Source organism: Cetorhinus maximus, chromosome 11, assembly GCF_964194155.1.
Source record: "Cetorhinus maximus chromosome 11, sCetMax3.hap1.1, whole genome shotgun sequence".
Classification (NCBI taxonomy): domain Eukaryota; kingdom Metazoa; phylum Chordata; class Chondrichthyes; order Lamniformes; family Cetorhinidae; genus Cetorhinus; species Cetorhinus maximus.
In genome coordinates this window covers 97,118,932-97,137,298 of record NC_135889.1, presented here as the reverse complement: position 1 = coordinate 97,137,298, position 18,367 = coordinate 97,118,932, and the positions used below count along the sequence as shown (strand labels likewise).

General features: G+C 44.2%; 1 protein-coding gene across 1 annotated transcript in view; it reads left to right on the top strand.

Annotated features, from left to right (window-relative positions):
- LOC144686788 (low-density lipoprotein receptor-related protein 1-like) overlaps positions 1–18,367 on the top strand; it is a 1,926,687-nt gene that overhangs the window by 676,194 nt on the left and 1,232,126 nt on the right. The window contains exon 6 of the mRNA XM_078552493.1: positions 15,413–15,676. Within this exon, the coding sequence (XP_078408619.1) occupies positions 15,413–15,676 (264 nt within the window). The remainder of the gene's footprint in view (positions 1–15,412; positions 15,677–18,367) is intronic.

Sequence of the window (18,367 nt, the reverse complement as noted above, 5' to 3'; positions counted from 1 at the left end):
AAAACTTTAATAGTAACAAATAACTAAAAGAACTATAGTTAAACTATAGAAAGGAATGTTCCCCTTTTTATACTTATCACATATTGCGCTCCCCTCGGAATTACTATCCTTATAGCAAGCAGTCCACAGTTGATCCCAGCATCCAATGGGTTCCCCATCCCTGTTTCACCGAGTATTAATCTTAAGTGACCATCTCGAGGTGCTTCCCTCAGTTTTCAAAGAGTTCCTTAAATTCATCACCAGTGGAAAAGCCTTTTCGGATTATTCTTCTTCCCCTGGTTATGGAAGAATCTCCAGGAATCCTTAGGACACTTCAGGATGCATCTCTTCAGCTAAAGATTACTTCCATTCCACATCTGGATTGCAAAATCAAGCAGCCTCCCCTCTCTGCTGACCACACAGAACTGCTCTCTGTGGTATTGACTGATTTGTAGAGAAGGCTGTAACCTAATCTCAAAAATTGCCACAACATGAGACACATTAACCTTGCATCTAAGCAGAGCTACTGATTAGCTATTCTTGACCTCAACTCCCTTTCATCTTCAAAGTAAATAGACAGTTTGCAGCACAACTGTTTATAACTCAATACCTACAACTCCTTTCTGGGACTTGAGAAGACTCAGAATCTCTGCTCATTGCAAATTCAGAAAGTGCTGCCATTATCTCCAAGCATAAATACCTTGCATCCCTTTTAGTAAAACAATCTAAGCCTTCCTTTCATCTCTAACAATCAAACCACCCAGGTTTACTGTCAGGTGCACTTCAGAACATGTCACATGATCCCTTCATTTACCCTAAATTTAAAGTGAAAGTGCCAAAATTATAATAATCTTATAAACCATTTAATTGTAACAAAAAGGTTGAATTATGTGGGTGACTGATAAATGGGTGATTGATAAATGGGTGATTGAATGATTGTATTCCACTATGAATTAATATGCTGGACCTTTCAAAAAAGTCTTTTTGACTCTGCCTGTTGATTACTACAGAGTGACGAGCTCTCATCTGAAGATAAGCAGCATTTCAAGTCAATGCATGCAAGCATAAAGAGAACTAGACAATGTGCAGATTATCATCAATACTAAGTAGGTCAAGTAACTAACTCGCTATTCTTCGAAGTCTGTACCAGGCCAGTCCATTGTTAGAATACTGCAACACTATGGCCGAAATTTTGCCCTCCCCCTCCCCCCGGCCGAAATTTTGCCCCCCCCCCCCCCACTCCCCCAACCCCACCCCGCTTTGGGGCCAGCAAGCCAATGAAACCTCCATTCACATTGGCGGGACCGGAAGATCCCGTTGGGGCGGGGCAGGAACATTTCCGCTTATGTGTCAATTTGCAAAGAAGCACCCAAGTCTTTCACCCAGGCTTGATATGAAATCAAATCAGTGAAACCTGTATGGTCATCTTCTAGCCATTGACATCCCTTCCCCTTGGCTACTGTCTAAGGCTGAAGCAGCCAGTTTGCAATCTCGGTGTCATATTTGACTACAAGATTAGCTTCTGATGACATAGCTGCACCATCACTAAGACTGCCCATTTCCACCTCTGTAACATTGCCCAACTCCACCTCAGCCTCAGCTCACCCACTGCTGACCCTCAATTATGCCATTATTACTTCTGGACTTGACTATTCCAACATACCCTTGAGGTAAGCTTGAGGTGATCCAAAATATCTGCTGCCCATGTCCTAGCTTTCACCAAGCCTCATTGCCCCATTACCCCTGTGTTCACTGGCCTATATTATGCATGCTTGCCTTTCTCTTTGTTGAAACAGATGTACATAAAGGAAAAAATTGCTCAATTAATAACTTTACAAGTGTTTTTCTCTTAGATCTATTTTGTCAATGGCTCAATGTTTATTGACACAAGATAAAGAAGATGTCAAGTGCTTATAGTTGCTGTTATTGAAACTTTAAAGGTCTGGCTGATTGAAACATTTATAGGGTTGTAATAACAACAGTTTTTGAGGAAATTATGAATGGGTATTCTTTTTTAAGCAGTTCTACATATTCAATTTTTACTATAGGGTTCATTGGATCTGATTGTAGAAGCACCATGAGTTGAGAAGGGGGCTATAAAGGGGGAGAGGGGGAGTGTGAATGGGCATTGAGTGGGCAACAGCATTATAAGGGGGAAATTAGAGTGGGGGGCATGAGTGTGTATGGAAGGGGCATAGGTGGCACGTAGTTATCTTTGAAAGGTTACCAAATCCAGACTATGGTTCACAACTACACTGAGGGGCCCTAAGCCATGAGTCATTGAGAAGCTGGTCCGGCTCCACAAAAATCGCAGGGGGCTAGGAGATGCCGACCCTGCAATGGAGCTGGCCAAGTTGGAAGTGCAGGGTGCCTGTTTGTTGCTTGTGCCCTTCTCCAACAACAGTGAAAATTAGGTGTGCCAGGAATGTGGAGTCTCCAGAACTCCGCAAAACCCCATCCTTTCTCCCTAATTGAAATCTCTGGAATAGATGAGTGGAAGAAAAGTGCCTGCATTCTAGCAGTGAAACTGATTTTTTTAAAACACAAAGTAAATTGAAAGTACCGAAACATGACTATTGCTGAAAGAAGAGACATGGGCAGAATATTACGCTCGGCGTGCGGGCAGGTGTGCGACACACCCGAGCGTAAGATGACGCACGATGACGGCGGGCATGCATCCCAACGTCATCGCACGCTCACGTGACATTTTGTTCGGTGGGCGCGCGCAGGAGCCGGCTGCACGCCCGTCGATAATTAAAAGGCCTAATCTCATTTAATCTAATTAAATTCAAATCTATGCTGCCCGTCCAACCTTACGGTTGGCGGCCTGGCGAAAAGGCCAAGTGGCCTTTATATTTATTACGAGCTGGATGAGGTTTCCTGAAGCAAATAAACATTAAATAAAGACATTATTTTGGAATTAAAACATGTCCCATCTCATGTCACAGAGTCACATGAGATGGGACATGTTTTATTAAATTTTCACTGTCTTTATTAATATTTTACACAGCGCTTCAATCTCTCTGAGGCAGCTCCATGCCTCAGGGAGTTTGAAGCGCTCTTTCCCGTGCATGTGTGAACTGCACTCGGGGCCCACTCTCCTTCATCCCCCTCCCTGCACAGGCAGCGCTCAGCGCTGCTGCTCGCAATCTACGCAAGGCAGGCCTTAATTGGCCTGCCCGTGTGAAATCGCTGTGTGGAGCTGATAGCAGGCGGCAGTCGGCTTACCAACCACCCCTGCTCGCCCCCACCGATCACCCCCGCCAAGGGCAAAATCCTGCTCATGTCAAAGCTTTTTGCCTTGCACTCATCAGGACAAATTTGCAAGAATACCAATTGTAAATGGAACAATTTGTACTGCATAAGAAGAGAGTGCTATTTAGTTGGCAAGTAGGCTCTAATTGGTAAAGGCATTGCCATAGAGAATGCACCAGAGAACGGTTTTTATTTAGCCATTCATTCATGGGATATGGGTATCGCTGGCTAAGCCAGAATTTGTTTCCCGTCCCTAATTGCCCTTGAGAAGGTGGTGGTGAGCTGTCTTCTTGAACTGCTGTAGTCCATGTGGTGTAGGTATATCCACTGTTTGGGAGGGAGTTCCAGGATTTTGATCCAGTGACAGTGAAAGAACAATGGTATATTTCCAAATCAGGATGGTGATTGGCTTGGAGAGGAAACTCCGGGTGGTGGTGTCCCCATGTTTTTTTTTATTCATTCACAGGACGTGGGTTTTGCTGGTTGAGCCAGCATTTATTACCCATCCCTCATTGCTATTGAGAAGGTGGTGGTGAGCTGCTTTCTTGAACTGCTGTAGCCCAAGTGGTGTAGGTACACCCACAGTGCTGTTAAGAAGGGAGTTCCAGGATTTTGACCCAGCAACAGAGAAGGAACAACGATATATTTCCAAGTCAGGATGGTTAGTGTCTTGGAGGGAAACTTCCAGGTGGTGGTGTTCCCATCTGTCTGCTGCCCATGTCCTACTTGGTGGGAGTGGTTGTGGGTTTGGAAGATGCTGTCTAAGGAACCTTGGCGAATTCCTGCAGCGCATCTTGTAGATGGTACATACTGCTGCTACTGTGCGTCGATGATGGAGGGAGTGAATATTTATGGATGTGGTGCTAATCAAGCAGTCTGCTTTGTCCTGGACGGTGTCCAGCTTCTTCAGTGTTGATGGAGCTGCACTCATCCAGGCAAGTGGAGAGTATTCCATCACACTCCTGACTTGTGCCTTGTAGATGGTGGACAGGCTTTGGGGAGTCAGGAGGTGAGTTACTAGTCGCACGATTCCTAGCCTCTGTCCTGATCTTGTAGCCACTGTATTTATATGGCTAGTCTAGTTCAGTTTCTGGTCAATGGTAACCCCCCCAGGATATTGATAGTGGGGGATTCAGTGATGCTAATGCCATTGAACATCAAGGGGTGATGGTTGGATTTTCTCTTGTTGGGGATGGTCATGTCTGACACTTGTGTGACGCGAATGTTACCTGCCACTTGTCAGCCCAAGCCTGGATATTGTCCAGGTCTTGCTGCATTTGGACATGGACTGCTTCAGTATATGAGGAGTCGTGAATGATGCTGAACATTGTGAAATCATCAGCGAACATCCCCACTTCTGACCTTATGATGGAAGGAAGGTCATTGATGAAGCAACTGAAGATGGTTGGGCCTAGGACACTACCCTGAGGAACACCTGCAGTGATGTCCTGGAGCTGAGATGACTGACCCCCAACAACCACAACCATCTTCCTTTGTGCTTGGTATGACTCCAACCAGCGGAGAGTTTTCCCCCTGCTTCCCATTGACTCCAGATTTGCTAGGGGTCCTTGATGCCACATTCGGTCAAATGCTGCCTTGATGACAAGGGCAGTCACTCTCATCTCACCTTGGGAGTTCAGCTCTTTTGTCTATGTTTGAACCAAGGCTGTAACAAGATTAGGAGCTGAGTGGCCCTGGCGGAACCCAAACTGGGCATCAATGAGCAGGTTATCGTTAAGCAAGTGCCGCTTGATAGCACTGTTGAAGACCCCTTCCATTACTTTACTGATGATGGAGAGTAGACTAGTGGGGGCGGTAATTGGCCGGGTTGGATTTGTCCTGCTTTTCGTGTATAGGACATACCTGGGCAATTTTCCACATAGCCAGGTAGATGCCAATGTTGTAGCTGTACTGGAACAGCTTGGCTAGGGACACGGCAAGTTCTGGAGCACAAGTCTTCAACACTATTGCCGGAATGTTGTCAGAGCACATAGCCTTTGCAGTATCCAGTGCCGTCAGCCATTTCTTGATATCACGTGGAGTGAATCAAATTGGCTGAAGACTGGCATCTGTGATGCTGGGCACCTCTCTGGAGGAGGCCGAGATGCATCATCCACTCGGCACTTCTGATGAAGATTGTTGCGAATGCTTCAGCCTTATCTTTTGCACTGCTGTGCTGGGCTCCTCCATCATTAAGGATAGGGATATTTGTGGAGCCACCTCCTCCAGTGAGTTGATTAATTGTCCGCCATCATTCACGACAGCTTAGATCTGATCCATTGGTTGTGGAATCACTTAGCTCTCTCTATCACTTACTGCTTATGCTGTTTGGCATGCATGTGCCTGCTGCCCTTGTCCTTCTAGATGGTTGTGCTTGTAGATTTGGAAGGTGCTGTCTAAGGAGCCTTGGTGGACTCCTGCAGTGTATGTTGTAGGTGGTACACGCTGCTGCCACTGTGCGTCAGTGGTGAAAGGAGTGAATGTTTATGGATGGGGTGCCAATCAAGCGGGCTGCTTTGTCCTGGATGGTGTCGAGCTTCTTGAGTGTTGTTGGAACTTCCCCACTTCTGACCTTATGATGGAAGAAACATTATTGATGAAGCAGCTGAGGATGTTTGGGCTGAGGACACTACCCTGAGGATCTCTTGCAGTGATGTCCTGGAATTGAGATGATTGATGTCTAACAATCACAACCATCTTCCTTTGTGCTAGGTATGACTCCAACCAGCCGAGAGTTCCCCTCCTGTTCCCCATTGACTCCAGTTTTGCCAGGGCTGCTTGATTCCGCATTTGGTCAAATGCTGTCTTGATGTCAAGGGCAGCCACTCCCACCTCACCTCTGGAATTCAGCTCTTTTGTCCATGTTTTAACCGATGATCTAAATAGGTTAGGAGCTGAGTGGCCCTGGCAGAACCCAAACTGAATGTAAGTGAACAGGTTATTGCTTAGCAAGTGCTGCATGATAGCACTGTTGATGACCCCTTCCATCACTTTGCTGATGATTGAGAGTAGATTGATGGGGGCGGTAATCGGTTGGGTTGGATTTGTCCTGCCTTTTATGTACAAGACATTTCTAGGAAATTTTCGACAAATCCAGATAGATGCCAGTGTTGTAGCTGTACTGGAGCAGCTTGGCTAGGGGCACGGCAAGTTCTGGAGCACAAGTCTTCAATAATGTTGCCAGAATATTGTCACGGCCCATTGCCTTTGAAGTGTCCAGTGCCTTTAGCCATTTCTTGATAACACGTGGAGTGAATTGAATTGGCTGAAGACTGACATCTGTGATGCTGGGGACCTCTGGAGGAGGCCAAGGTGGATCATCTACACGGCACTTCTGGCTGAAGATTGTTGCATATGCTTCAGCCTTATCTTTTGCGCTGATGTGCTGGGCTCCTCCATCATTGAGGTTGGGATATTTATGGAGCTTCCTCCTCCTCCAGTGAGTTGTTTAATTGTCAGCCACTATTCATGATTGGATGTGGCAGGGCTGTTGAGCTTAGATCTGATCTGTTGGTTGTGGAATCTCTTGACTCTATCGCTTGCTGCTTATGCTGTTTGGCATGCAAGTACCCCTGTGTTGTAGCTTCACCAAGTTAATACCTCATATTTAGGTATACCTGGTGCTGCTCCTGGCATGCCCTCCTGCACTTTTCATTGAACCAGTGTTGATTCCCTTACTTTGTGGTAATGGTAGAGTGGGGGATGTGCTGGACCATGAGGTTACAGATTGTGGTTGAGTATAATTCTGCTGCTGCTGATGGGCCACAGCATCTGATTGTTGTCCAGTCTTGTGTTGCTAGATCAGTTCAAAATTTAACCAATTTAGCAAGGTGGTAGTGCCACACAACATGATGGAGGGTATTTTTAACGTGAAGAGGGGACTTTGTCTCCACAAGGACTGTGCAGTAGTCACTCCTACCAATACCGACATGGACAGATGCATCTGTGGTAGGCAGTTTGTTGAGGACGAGGTCAGCTATGTTTTTCGTTCTTGTTGGTTCCCTCATCACCTGCCACAGACCCAGCCTAGCAGCTATATCCTTTAGGACTCGGACAGCTTGGTCTGTAACGGTGCTACTGAGCCATTCTTGGTGATGGACATTGAAGTCCCCCACCCAGAGCATATTTTGTGCCATAGCCACGCTTAGTGCTTCCTCCAAGTGGTGTTCAAAATTGAGGAGTACTGATTCATCAGCTGAGGGCAGGGGAGGCAGGGTGCAGGGGGACCCAGGTGGTTCAGTGTTACATGGTAATCAGCAGGAGGTTTCCTTGTCCATGTTTGACCTGATGGTCTGGAGTCAATGTTTAGGACACCCAGAACAACTCCCTCCCAACTGCATACCATTGTGCTGCCACCTCTGCAGGACATCCTCAGGCATGGTGATGGTGGTGTCTGGGGTGTTATCTGTAAGGTATGATTCCATAAGTATGCCAATGTCAGGCTGTTGCTTGATTAGCCTGTGAGATAACCTTCCCAATTAGGGCACAAGCACCCAAATGTTAGTAATGAGGACTTTGTTGTGTCCGACAGGGCTAGTTTGCTGTTGTCATTTCCAGTGCCTAGCTCGATTCAAGCTGGTCTGTCCAGTTTCATTTATTATTGACTTTCTAGCGGTTTGATACAACTGAATAGCTTGCTAGGCCATTTCCAAATCAACCACAGTTCTGTGGGTCTGGAGTCACATGTAGGCCAAACCACATAAGGACCACAGATTTTCTTCCTTAAAGGACCTTATAACAATCGATTTATAGTCATCATTCGACTTTTCATTTCAGATTTTTATTGAACTCAAATTCCGCCATGGTGAGATTCAAACCTGGGTCCCCAAAGTATTACCCGGGGCCTTTGGATACTAGTCCAGTGCCAAACCCACTATGCCACCACCTTCCCCAACTGCCAAGCTTTTGTTTAAATTCAAACCAGGCAGGCCGACTCTGATTGGCCAAGGCATGGCCATGGGGAAAAAAAACAGGGAAAGGCTGTCTTTAAAGCTTCTGTTTAGCTGAAAAAGGCACACTTTGTGTGTATGCTCCTTCTGTCTGCAAAGGACAGAGACCCTGTGTGTGAATATATGTAGCTTCTCGTATGCATAAGTGAGCCACACGACAAGCTCAACTGATAATCTTAAATTGGTTGTCAGCATAATTCTTAGCATTATCTGGATTGTTTAGCAAATGCTTTCCAATAGGGGAATTACATCTAATGTTGTACACTATGTTTTGAGTTTTACAAGTATGGGCTGTTAATGTATGGACAGTAAGTTGTGAATAGCGGAAGGGACACGCGGTTTGATACAATTTGCCAGTCATAGGGACATACAGCCTACATACCTGGCATCACAGCGGCTGAAATTCGGATACCACATTACTCATTTGTGTGAAAGGCAGAACACCTTTTTGGCTTGACATCAGCATCCTGTTAGTGGAGAATACCGCTTGTGTTGCTACTGCACAGTAGCAGCTTGAAATGTCAGGAATAGATAGATGCTTGATGGCCGGCACAGACACGATGGCCTGAAGGGCCTGTTTCTGTGCTAGATAACTCTATCTCTATGACCTGTTGCTCAAATTACCCTTCCAGGGTAATCTGAAGTGGACTAGGTACTTTTCACGACCAAAAGTGGAGGCCTTAGACACATTCATGAGTGATATACAATGAACAATGATCTGATCAGGGCAGCCATTATCCTGCAGGATGGCTTTGATGCGCCCTGTCTCAGCATCAAGCTTGCACAGTGAGCAAATGGCTTGGGCCCTATTTACAAGGTTGCTGATAAAGCCAACTTTATAACATGGAACTGTAGGAATTTCAACGTGTATATTGACCAGTGAACGTAAGCTTACGGTAGACAGTAGTAGAGAACCCTTTGGCAGATTTAGCATGTTAAGGAAAGGGACCTTTGACTGCTTCATTTCAAAGGTGAGTTTAAGCACAAGATGGAGTCCAGTAAGGTGTGTAAGGAAATTCTTAGCTGCAGCTGCAAATTCAAATGTACCAAATTTATCATTTACATATTGGAGATATGCATGGCGAAGGAGGTTAGGTGTCATTCCATCGAAGTTATGTTTCTCATGGAAATTGACAAAGATGTTTGCGAAAGCCAAGCCTAGAGGGGATTCTATGGCAACACCATCTATTTGGGCATACATGGTGTTGTTAAAACTAAACTCAATTGCATGTGTTGCTTAGTTCATAAATTAAATGAATATAGATTCAGACAATTGTGGTGCGACTTAATCGCCTTGATATAGTGATGCGGTGCAAATGTTTAAGGCTTCCTTGAATGGTACATTGGTGAATAGGCTAGCAATTTTGACCCCTGGGTCAAAATCCTGGGGGAGAATTTTCTGCTTGTCAGGAGCAGGCGTGGGCGGGCGCAGAGCCTATCACCACCTGCGACCGGCTGTGTGCCGCTCTTTTACGTGGGCGGGACAATTAAGGCCCACCCAGTGTGACGCACTCAACGCTACCTGTGCGAGCGGGGGTAGGAGGGAGAGTCGAGGTCGGGGCAGCACGGAGCTGCCTTAGGGAGACTAAGTTCATAATGAAATTTTTAACTAAAGATAAAACTTATTTACACATCTCCCCCCATGTGATAGTGTCACATGAGCTGGGACATGTTTGTCAATTTATCAGAATTTATTTATTGATATTATCAAACCTTCAGGAAACCTCATCCCGCCCGTGGACGAGGTTTCCTGAAAAACGTGAAGGCCAGTTGGGCTCTCCACCTGCTCACCAACCTTAAGGTTGGATGAGCTGCGCTGTTAATTATCTTAATTACTTTGTTAATGGCCTTAACAGGCCTTTGACAGTTCAGTGGGCACGCAGCTGCCTCTGGCATGCACCCACCAAACAAAAGATCTAAATGACGCACGGTGATGTTGGGACGCATGCCCAACGTCACCGTGTGTCATTTTACGCATTGGCGTGCCGGGCCCGCCCCCCCATGCCAACGTCAAAATTCTGGCCCTGGAACCCGTTCCTAACAGCACCGTGGGTGTACCTGAGCACGTGGACTGTAGTGGTTCAAGAAGGCAGTTCACCACCACCTTCTCAAGGGCAATTAGGGATGGACAATAAAAATGCTGGTCTAGCCAGCGATGCCCACGTACTGCGAAAGAATTTTAAAAATTGCACAAATACATGGATACAGCATTGTTATCGATATGTGAATCCTGTATGGTATGGTCTTCGCAAAAGTGAAGGAATCCTTCACCGTGTATGTGGAAAACTTGCTCAGAACTGGGTGTAGCAACTTGCTCAACCAATTGGCCAAATCATGTTGTGAAGGATCAGCCATAGATAATATAAGGCGTAAAGGGACATCACTTTTGTGCACCTTGGGAATCTCATACATGCATTGACGCAGTGAGCTGTGAGGATGAATATATACCACCTGACAGCTCATTACTCTTGCACAAGCACAACAAGCATTCTTGTAATTTGCTTTTGAGCAGGGCTATCCACTCATACTTAGTGGCAAGTTCAATGGATACAAATTTAGATCCTTCATTAAGAATGGCGTGCATTTGTTGATATAGTCACACTTGATAAGGATGACTATTCCAATCCCTTTGTCGGGTTTATAGATGTGTAGTCTGGGTTGGCCTTGAGGCCTCGCAACGCTTCCAGATGTTCATGTTGCATGTGAAAATCAGCCAAGTCATTTGGAATCCTGTAACATGCATGTGCTAGATCAGCTCGGGGCACTTTCAAGGATTCAGCATTTTCAGTAGACACTGGTTTGTGGCAGGTTAGTTGGGAGTAGAGGAGTTCAAACTCAGCAAATACCTCTTCCTGTTTGACAAAGGCACACAAAAATTGAAGCCATGCAAGAAAAAAGCCCTCGCGTTCAGAGAGTACATGGTCAGAGATATTTACTGCATGTTTGGCAGCGTCATTAATTGTGCTGTCAAACCGCCTCCACTTAAGTCAGTTTACAGTGCGGGCGTGTTTCAAGCGGGTAGTGTTTATGGCGTGGTCATCTATTGAGGCAATACAGTGTACAAATGGATCAAATCGAAAAATAAAAATAATTGGACACCTCAGACCAAGCGCAGTGTAGGTCATGGCATAAATTAGTAACCCTCCTACCAATCTGTTCAATCTCATTTTACATAAAGGCTCGCTCAATTATGGGACTGTCTCTCATTTTAGCATTATCAATACACCTGGAAACGAACACTGGCACAACTCTAATACACTCTCAGAGAAATTCACTAGATAGCTTACCTGTTCTTAACTAACCCGTGAGTTGAACTATGTTGTTGATATTCCAATTTAGTCTTTGTTGTACCTCTGTCTCAGGTGTACAAATAGTTGTTTGGTTGTACAGAACTTGAGTTTGGCTGAAAAAAGACACATGGGCCAGAACTTTACACTCCCCCAACTCCCGGCGGGTTCTGCAGTGAGGGGGGAGTGCGAACTTGCATGGACAGGATTCCCTCTGGGACACCACCCACCCCTACCTGGTTGCGATTTTATGGTGGGGCGGGCTAGGCCTCGGGGGGGATGGGTGGATGACAGATCGGGGGAAAACCCGAAAACAAACAGATTTCGATCTTGGGTGGGAAGGTGGAGGGCGGAGGGAGGCACCTCCATCTAGAAGCCCCCTTCTGACTGGGGGGCACCCTCCCTTAAGGCCCAGTGACCTCCCCCTCAATCTGATTGGCTGGCAGCCCTTCATAGCGGGAATTCCTCCCAGTGACGGGCTGAAGTCACGCCTTATGTCAATTAATGTTCGATAGAGCAATAAATGGCATTGGGCCTGCTGGGGTCGATGGGGATGTGTTTCCTGCTGAATCTTCCGATTGGCAGGGCCGAGCCCTCGCCATCCTGAAAATTCAGGCCATGCTGGTGAAGCTTTTCGTCTTGCAACAATTAGGACAGATTTGCAAGAAATCGCCATGGCAACACCCTTACCAATCAGTTTCCGCTTGCCAAACAGTCAACACTCTCTTCTCATGCAGTCTAAATTGTGTTCCCTTTACTATTGGTATTCTTGCACACCTGTCCTGATGAGTGCAAGATGAAAAGCTTCGTTGACTTGTCTTTTTTCAGCAATACTTAAATTGAAAGTGAACTCATTGTTGTTCCCTGGATATAAATTGGAAGTACTTTTTTTAAAAAGTTCTTATCCCAAGCTTTCCTTCCTATTAAGCCACACCTGCATCTCTATGCCAACAATACAAAGCTGTTCTATTTCACGTCGATGTATTTAACAATATAACATGTCCACAAATAAGGACAAATTTTGCAAGGTCCTGTTGATGGTGTGTGACCTTACAAAATTAACCATATATCTGTTGCAAAGCTTCAAGCAGATGCTTACCTTAACAATAAAAATCTCAGAACAACATTACTTCGACCTCAATCCACCATGTACAGGAGCTCAAAAAGGCAAAGTTAAGTTTCAGTTTTGAGCCAGGATTGTTGGAGCATGTTTATTCAGCTAAAGAAATCTCCAACTTCAGCTGCCTAGGCCCTAAACTTTGGAATTCCTTCCCTAACCCTCTAAACCTTGCTCTCATTCTTTAAAATGCTCTTTGAAACCATTTTTTGACCAAGCTTTTGTTTGCTTGTCATAACACTCCTGTGAAGCAAGTTGGGATGTTTTCTTTTGTTAAAGGTGCAATATTGTTGGGGCGTGGCACATGATCAGATTTTTCTCCATTTTCATTCTGTTGTCCAAGCAGCCAACAGAGTCCAACTACTGAGACACCTGTCCTTATTAAATTTGCACCCTGCCATACTACTTAATACATTACCATCAGCTAATCAAAAGTGTCAACCAATTTAACTTTGCCAATGTAGAGAGAAAGACAGAGTTAATGTTTCGAGTCCGTATGACTCTTCAAGTCTGTACGACTCTTCTTCAGAGCAGTCATACGGACTCAAAATATTAACTCTGTCTTTCTCTCCACAGATGCTGTCAGACCTGCTGAGTTTTTCCAGCATTTTCTGTTTTTGTTCCAGATTTTCAGCATCTGCGCTATTTTGCTTTTAACTTTGCCAATTGTGTTTTCAATAAAATAAATAATTCTGCAATAACACAAAACATAAAAGATGCATCATGTATTTCATGATGCCAGCAACACATCCCTTGATAAAAGCAATAGATGTTGTAGAGTCCTTTGGGGACACATGATGGCTAAGCACAAACAAAAGGTGCATTCATCTTTAATGTTCGCTAAGCATAATGAGACCCAGCAACAGAGGCATGCACGAAGGATCATAAATTCTCTATCTGTGAAAAATCTATAGGTGAGCAGAACTGTGGCGTTTATCCCTGTTTTCACAACTCAAAATGTGAAGTTCAAACAATCCTTCCTGTTAAATTGTTTCTAACTTTGTAAAAGAAGGAATATTGTAATAAGTTCAGCTAAATTTAATTTGTTTGCTCAATTACCACCAACTTGTTACATTTTAAACCACATGTCAAGTATTTGTCTCTGTGCTAGGTTGAAGCTCCAACTGTTTATTCTTAGGTATGCCTTGACATTTTGGAGCTGATTCAAAGAATTGCAGAGCGTGTTTTTCTTTTGCAACAAAAGACCATCAATGTCTGTGGGATTAATTTTTGCTTTAGTGGCAGGAAACAAGAGGGGAACAGTTTCCGGGTCCCGATTCTGCCCTGGGGGGTGGAAACAGTCACCCATTTGAATTTTGACTGGGGAGTCCCCTTTAATTGGCATGGAAACAGGTTCCCTGCCTGATTTAGGGTGGCACGTGGGCTTTCAAAGCTGGAGAGCCAATCAGAAGCCTTCAAGATTCAGAGGAGCACCCGGCTGCAGTAATGAATTACCAAGAGGGCGCTTCCACAGGAAGATGCCCTCTGAGCCACTTTAAAAAAAAATAAACAAAAACTAACGAAATCAGCCAGGCCACCACTGTGGGAGGTGGGAGTGAGGGCAATCCCTCTACAGGGCAACCTTTGGCTGGCAGGGAGGGCTTGTGGGCCTGCCAGTCTTATGGGGGGACAGGTGGCCCAGGCCCTGAACCGGGTTTGGCCAAAATGATCAACATAGGGAAACTGACGTGCCTGGTGGCTACATAATTTTCAGGCTCTGTCCACCCCAGCCATGGCAGGGCCCACAGATTTAGCCCTGTGTGATTATTTAACAGAAAATCCCAATTTGGAGGGAAATTGGTGATGTTGGCAGTTTTTATCTCTCTCCAGCAGTAAGTCATTTCGCTGCTGCACAGTGCTTAATTCATTGATCTCATATTGTTGAAAGTCAACCAAGTGCATCAGGATATTTGGAGTAGCTGAACTGGTGACTTTCAAGTTAGAATTTCAAAACATTGATAATGTATTCTTAATAAGAAAATGGAACCATTTCTAAAATCATTAAACATTTGATGAAATTTATTCTTGAAAAAAAAAACATATGGGTCATTTTCCCTTACTCTGCACTTTGGACGCTTCCCAGGAGCAAAAAAGGATTCTTTCCCCCATTGCACTGCATTCCTGGGGTTTCCCCTCTTGATGCAAATTGGCTTGCACTGCAAGTAGGAACAGGCCTAGCACTAGTATTTTAAATAAGGATGCTTCCCAGCCTGCCACCTAAATGTCCTGGACTTTTTTCCATTGATATTCCAGCCAAAGGGGATCTGAGGATCTTGGCGTAAATGCTTTCATGGACCAAAATGTTTGTGGGGGCAAACTGAAGATCACAGAGAAGTAATTGTAATTATGTCATATCCTTTTTCCCTTCAGAAGACTAGGCACATTCAGGGCCTTCTTGCTGCTGCCTTCCAGAAGCAGAGAAGGCCCCAATCTCAATGACTGGGATTTGGCCCACTTTTTAGGTACACAGCTAAACAAGGCAGCAGACCTACCCCTGAAATTCCAGGTCATGCATATTGCCTAAGGAGGAAAAACATCTGTAGTATCTTCTCTCAGGGCTCAGCTGCACTGTGCTTGCTGGATTTCCAGTGGAAACACAGTTGTTAACAAATGTGCAATTATTTTGTCATAATGTGAACATCAATTTTACTGCTCAATGCATCATTTTACGCCATGTCATCAGAATAAATTACATGATTTCCATTTTATGCTGCATGCATATAAATTCTACTTTTTTTTCCAAGTTCTGGATTGATTAGAGTGAAAGGTGTTGCAAGGTAATTTTACTTCTAAATAAAACTCCTTATTAACTTAATCTTTTCCAGAACCCATTGATAGACCACCTGTACTTTTAATTGCCAATGTTAAAAGTATTGTGGTGACCAATCTGAATGGATCAAGTGTTCCTACTCTGAATTCTGTCAACATTAATGGAATCATCGCACTGGATTTTATTTATGATGAGGAGCTGGTCTGCTGGATAACAGCTGAAGAAATGTCTACTCATGCTGAACTGAAATGTGCCAAGATGACACCGCTGAGTGGATTTACTGAAGAGAGAGTCATCAATATTTCACACAGCCTGCACAGTGAGTCTGTTCTGCACCTAGAAATACTTAAGAATTCATTTTATTATAATAGATAAATGATGTTTTAAATTTGCAATCAACCTATTGCAAAGTATTTTGGTGTTGCTGCATTGAATGCCTTTGACAAAGTCGAACCAATGTTAAATATTTCACTTCTTTTGAAAGACATTTAATTCAATGATGGTTACGAAATTAAAATTCTGCCACAGACATCAATAAATATAGATGCTCATTTTAAAAATGCTACAGTTTTCCGGGGAAATGAGGCTGACAGAAATTACATTTTTAAAGCATCTTCATTGGTATGAGGAAGTCCATTAGATCTTTCTTTGCTCATTCATCTGGGCTAATTTTACACATTTGTAGCCCGACAGCCCACCCCCACCAACAATCATGGCATTCAACCATTTCCGAAGTTTCCTAAGGCTTTTGTATTATCTGTTCCATTAGTCGATCACTCTGACAATAGTTTTGGTGTCTACCTTCAGGCAATGGGCAGGAAGCCCACTCCACATGATCAATAACATTGGTGGGAGGTTTTATCCACTTTTGAACTTGGGTGTCATTCTATTATACACAATGTAGTATCAGTGTTGAATTGCTGAATAAGCGATTACTGGCAGCTTGTTACTCCAGAGAATCGAAAATCTAATGGTTCCTCTGTGGATCCAAGCTAGAAATTCTCCTTTAAAACTTGGATGGATGGGGGCTTGAGGGCTTGTTGGTAGCTGTAAAGCCAGTGGGGATTGGGGCACGGAAAGATCAACAGTGGCAGAAATATTTGTGCAATGCTAGGAGAATTCTGGCCCTTCAAAAATAATTGGCAAAGCTGTTTCCTGGTTTTATTTTGCAGGGGCCCACGAAAGCTTTTTTAAGTACAGCTAGTTTGGTGTTTAAATGCACTCTCTCCGGTAGAGGACCAAAACTGCACTGAGGTCCCAAAATCTTAGGACTTTCCATTCAAATATTTTTGGCAGGAGCCATGACTGTCGATTTTACCCTCTGCTCAAAAATTGAGTGGTGTGTGCTACAGCTTGCTCAGGTAGTCTGAGTTGCTGTGGCAATATGCACTTTTACATGCATGTAGTCTGGAGTAATGGATAATTATGGTAGAGGCTCTAACATTCATTCTATCACTTGGCTGACCAGGTATCTCTGTCATTTTTACTGCCTCTGATTGGTGTGTGTTGGAAGGACTTACAGGTTGACACTTAACCTGTTTGGCTGTGTTATAAGCGCACCTTCCTTATTAGCCATCAAGTCCTGGGGTGGGACTGAAATCCAGAACTTTTGGCTCAGAGGCAAGGACACTATCGATTGCAGCCCAATACCTCAGCCGGGATTTTCCGGCATCACCGTGGCAGGACCAGCTGCAGGGGATGCGGTGAGCCAGCCAAATGCCCATTGATTTTTGGCGGGACCGGAAGATCCCGGTGACGGGCTGGGCTGGAAAATCCCGGTCCTCCTCTCAAAAAATTGTGTAGGGTGAGTTTTATGTGGCAAGTGAGCAGGGTTTTTTTTAAAAGAAATTATCTGTCACCATATTGTTCATCCTGTAAAATAGGGTGTAAGCAGACAGGAATCTTTTTAAAGGAGAGCTCCATGATATCAGTCCCAAATTGGACTTTTTAATGTTTTGGTCCCTTTTTCATGATCTAATTTGTAATCATATTCTGCATCTATTTTTTTAGACCACTTGCTGTCATTTATTACTTCTGAGATTAATTTTTAAGGCTGAAAAGGCCAGGGCTGAGATTTTCACAAGGCTGCGAGGCCTGGACCCCATGCAGGTGGGCTTTGAAATTCATGGTCTTGGATGTCATCTCAGGATACCAACACCTCTGGGGCAGTTTTGAATTTTCAAAGTGCTGGCATGGAGCACAGAGTGGGAAACATGCTTGGCACCAATCAACAGCCATTAACCTCCTTAACAAGCTTGTTAAGGGGCCTGTCTGAAACAGAATACGATTTTCAAAATTGTTCCTGGTGAGCCCAAACAACCTTGTGCACATCAGGTCACTGCTGACATGTTCCCGTGGGGCCTAAAGAAAATTCTTTCGAGTTCCTATTGATTAAAATCTGTGGGGGGGCCAACTAACGCCAACATGAGCTCTGGTCTTTACCTTATCATGCTGTAAAGAAGGCTGTTTGTGTGTGTCTGTGTGATTTAATTAAGCTGGGTAGAGTTGATAGGAATCTGATTGTCTTCTGGAAACATGAAAAGGATAAAGATGTTAAGTTGAAGCACAAATAATTGGCTAGATCTAAAATTTTCATTTTTAGATAAGTTGAGAGGTTGTTTGAATTTCAAAGGGGAGTCAGAGGTAAAAAGGAAAATGTTTACACCTTGCAGGAGTCCATAGGTGAATAGTAATAGGGATATTATAATTCTATTGACCCAAAAGCAAAGACTAGATGGAAACATGAAAGATCTTATATTTGGTAGGATTGGATTTTCAAAGGGGTGTGATAACAATGGGACTCAGATGAAAAGGAAAATAAAAGTTATATTAGAGCTACTGTGGAATCCTGGTTTTTACCTATTGAGCTGGAGAGATCACTGTATAGCTATTAAGCTAGAGATGGCTGGAGATAGCTGGAGCTATTTGAGAAGTTGAGAAGCTAAGTTGAGAAGCCTTGGGCTGCTGCAAGCAGTTTTATTCTGAAATGGATTCCATATCATAAAATGGA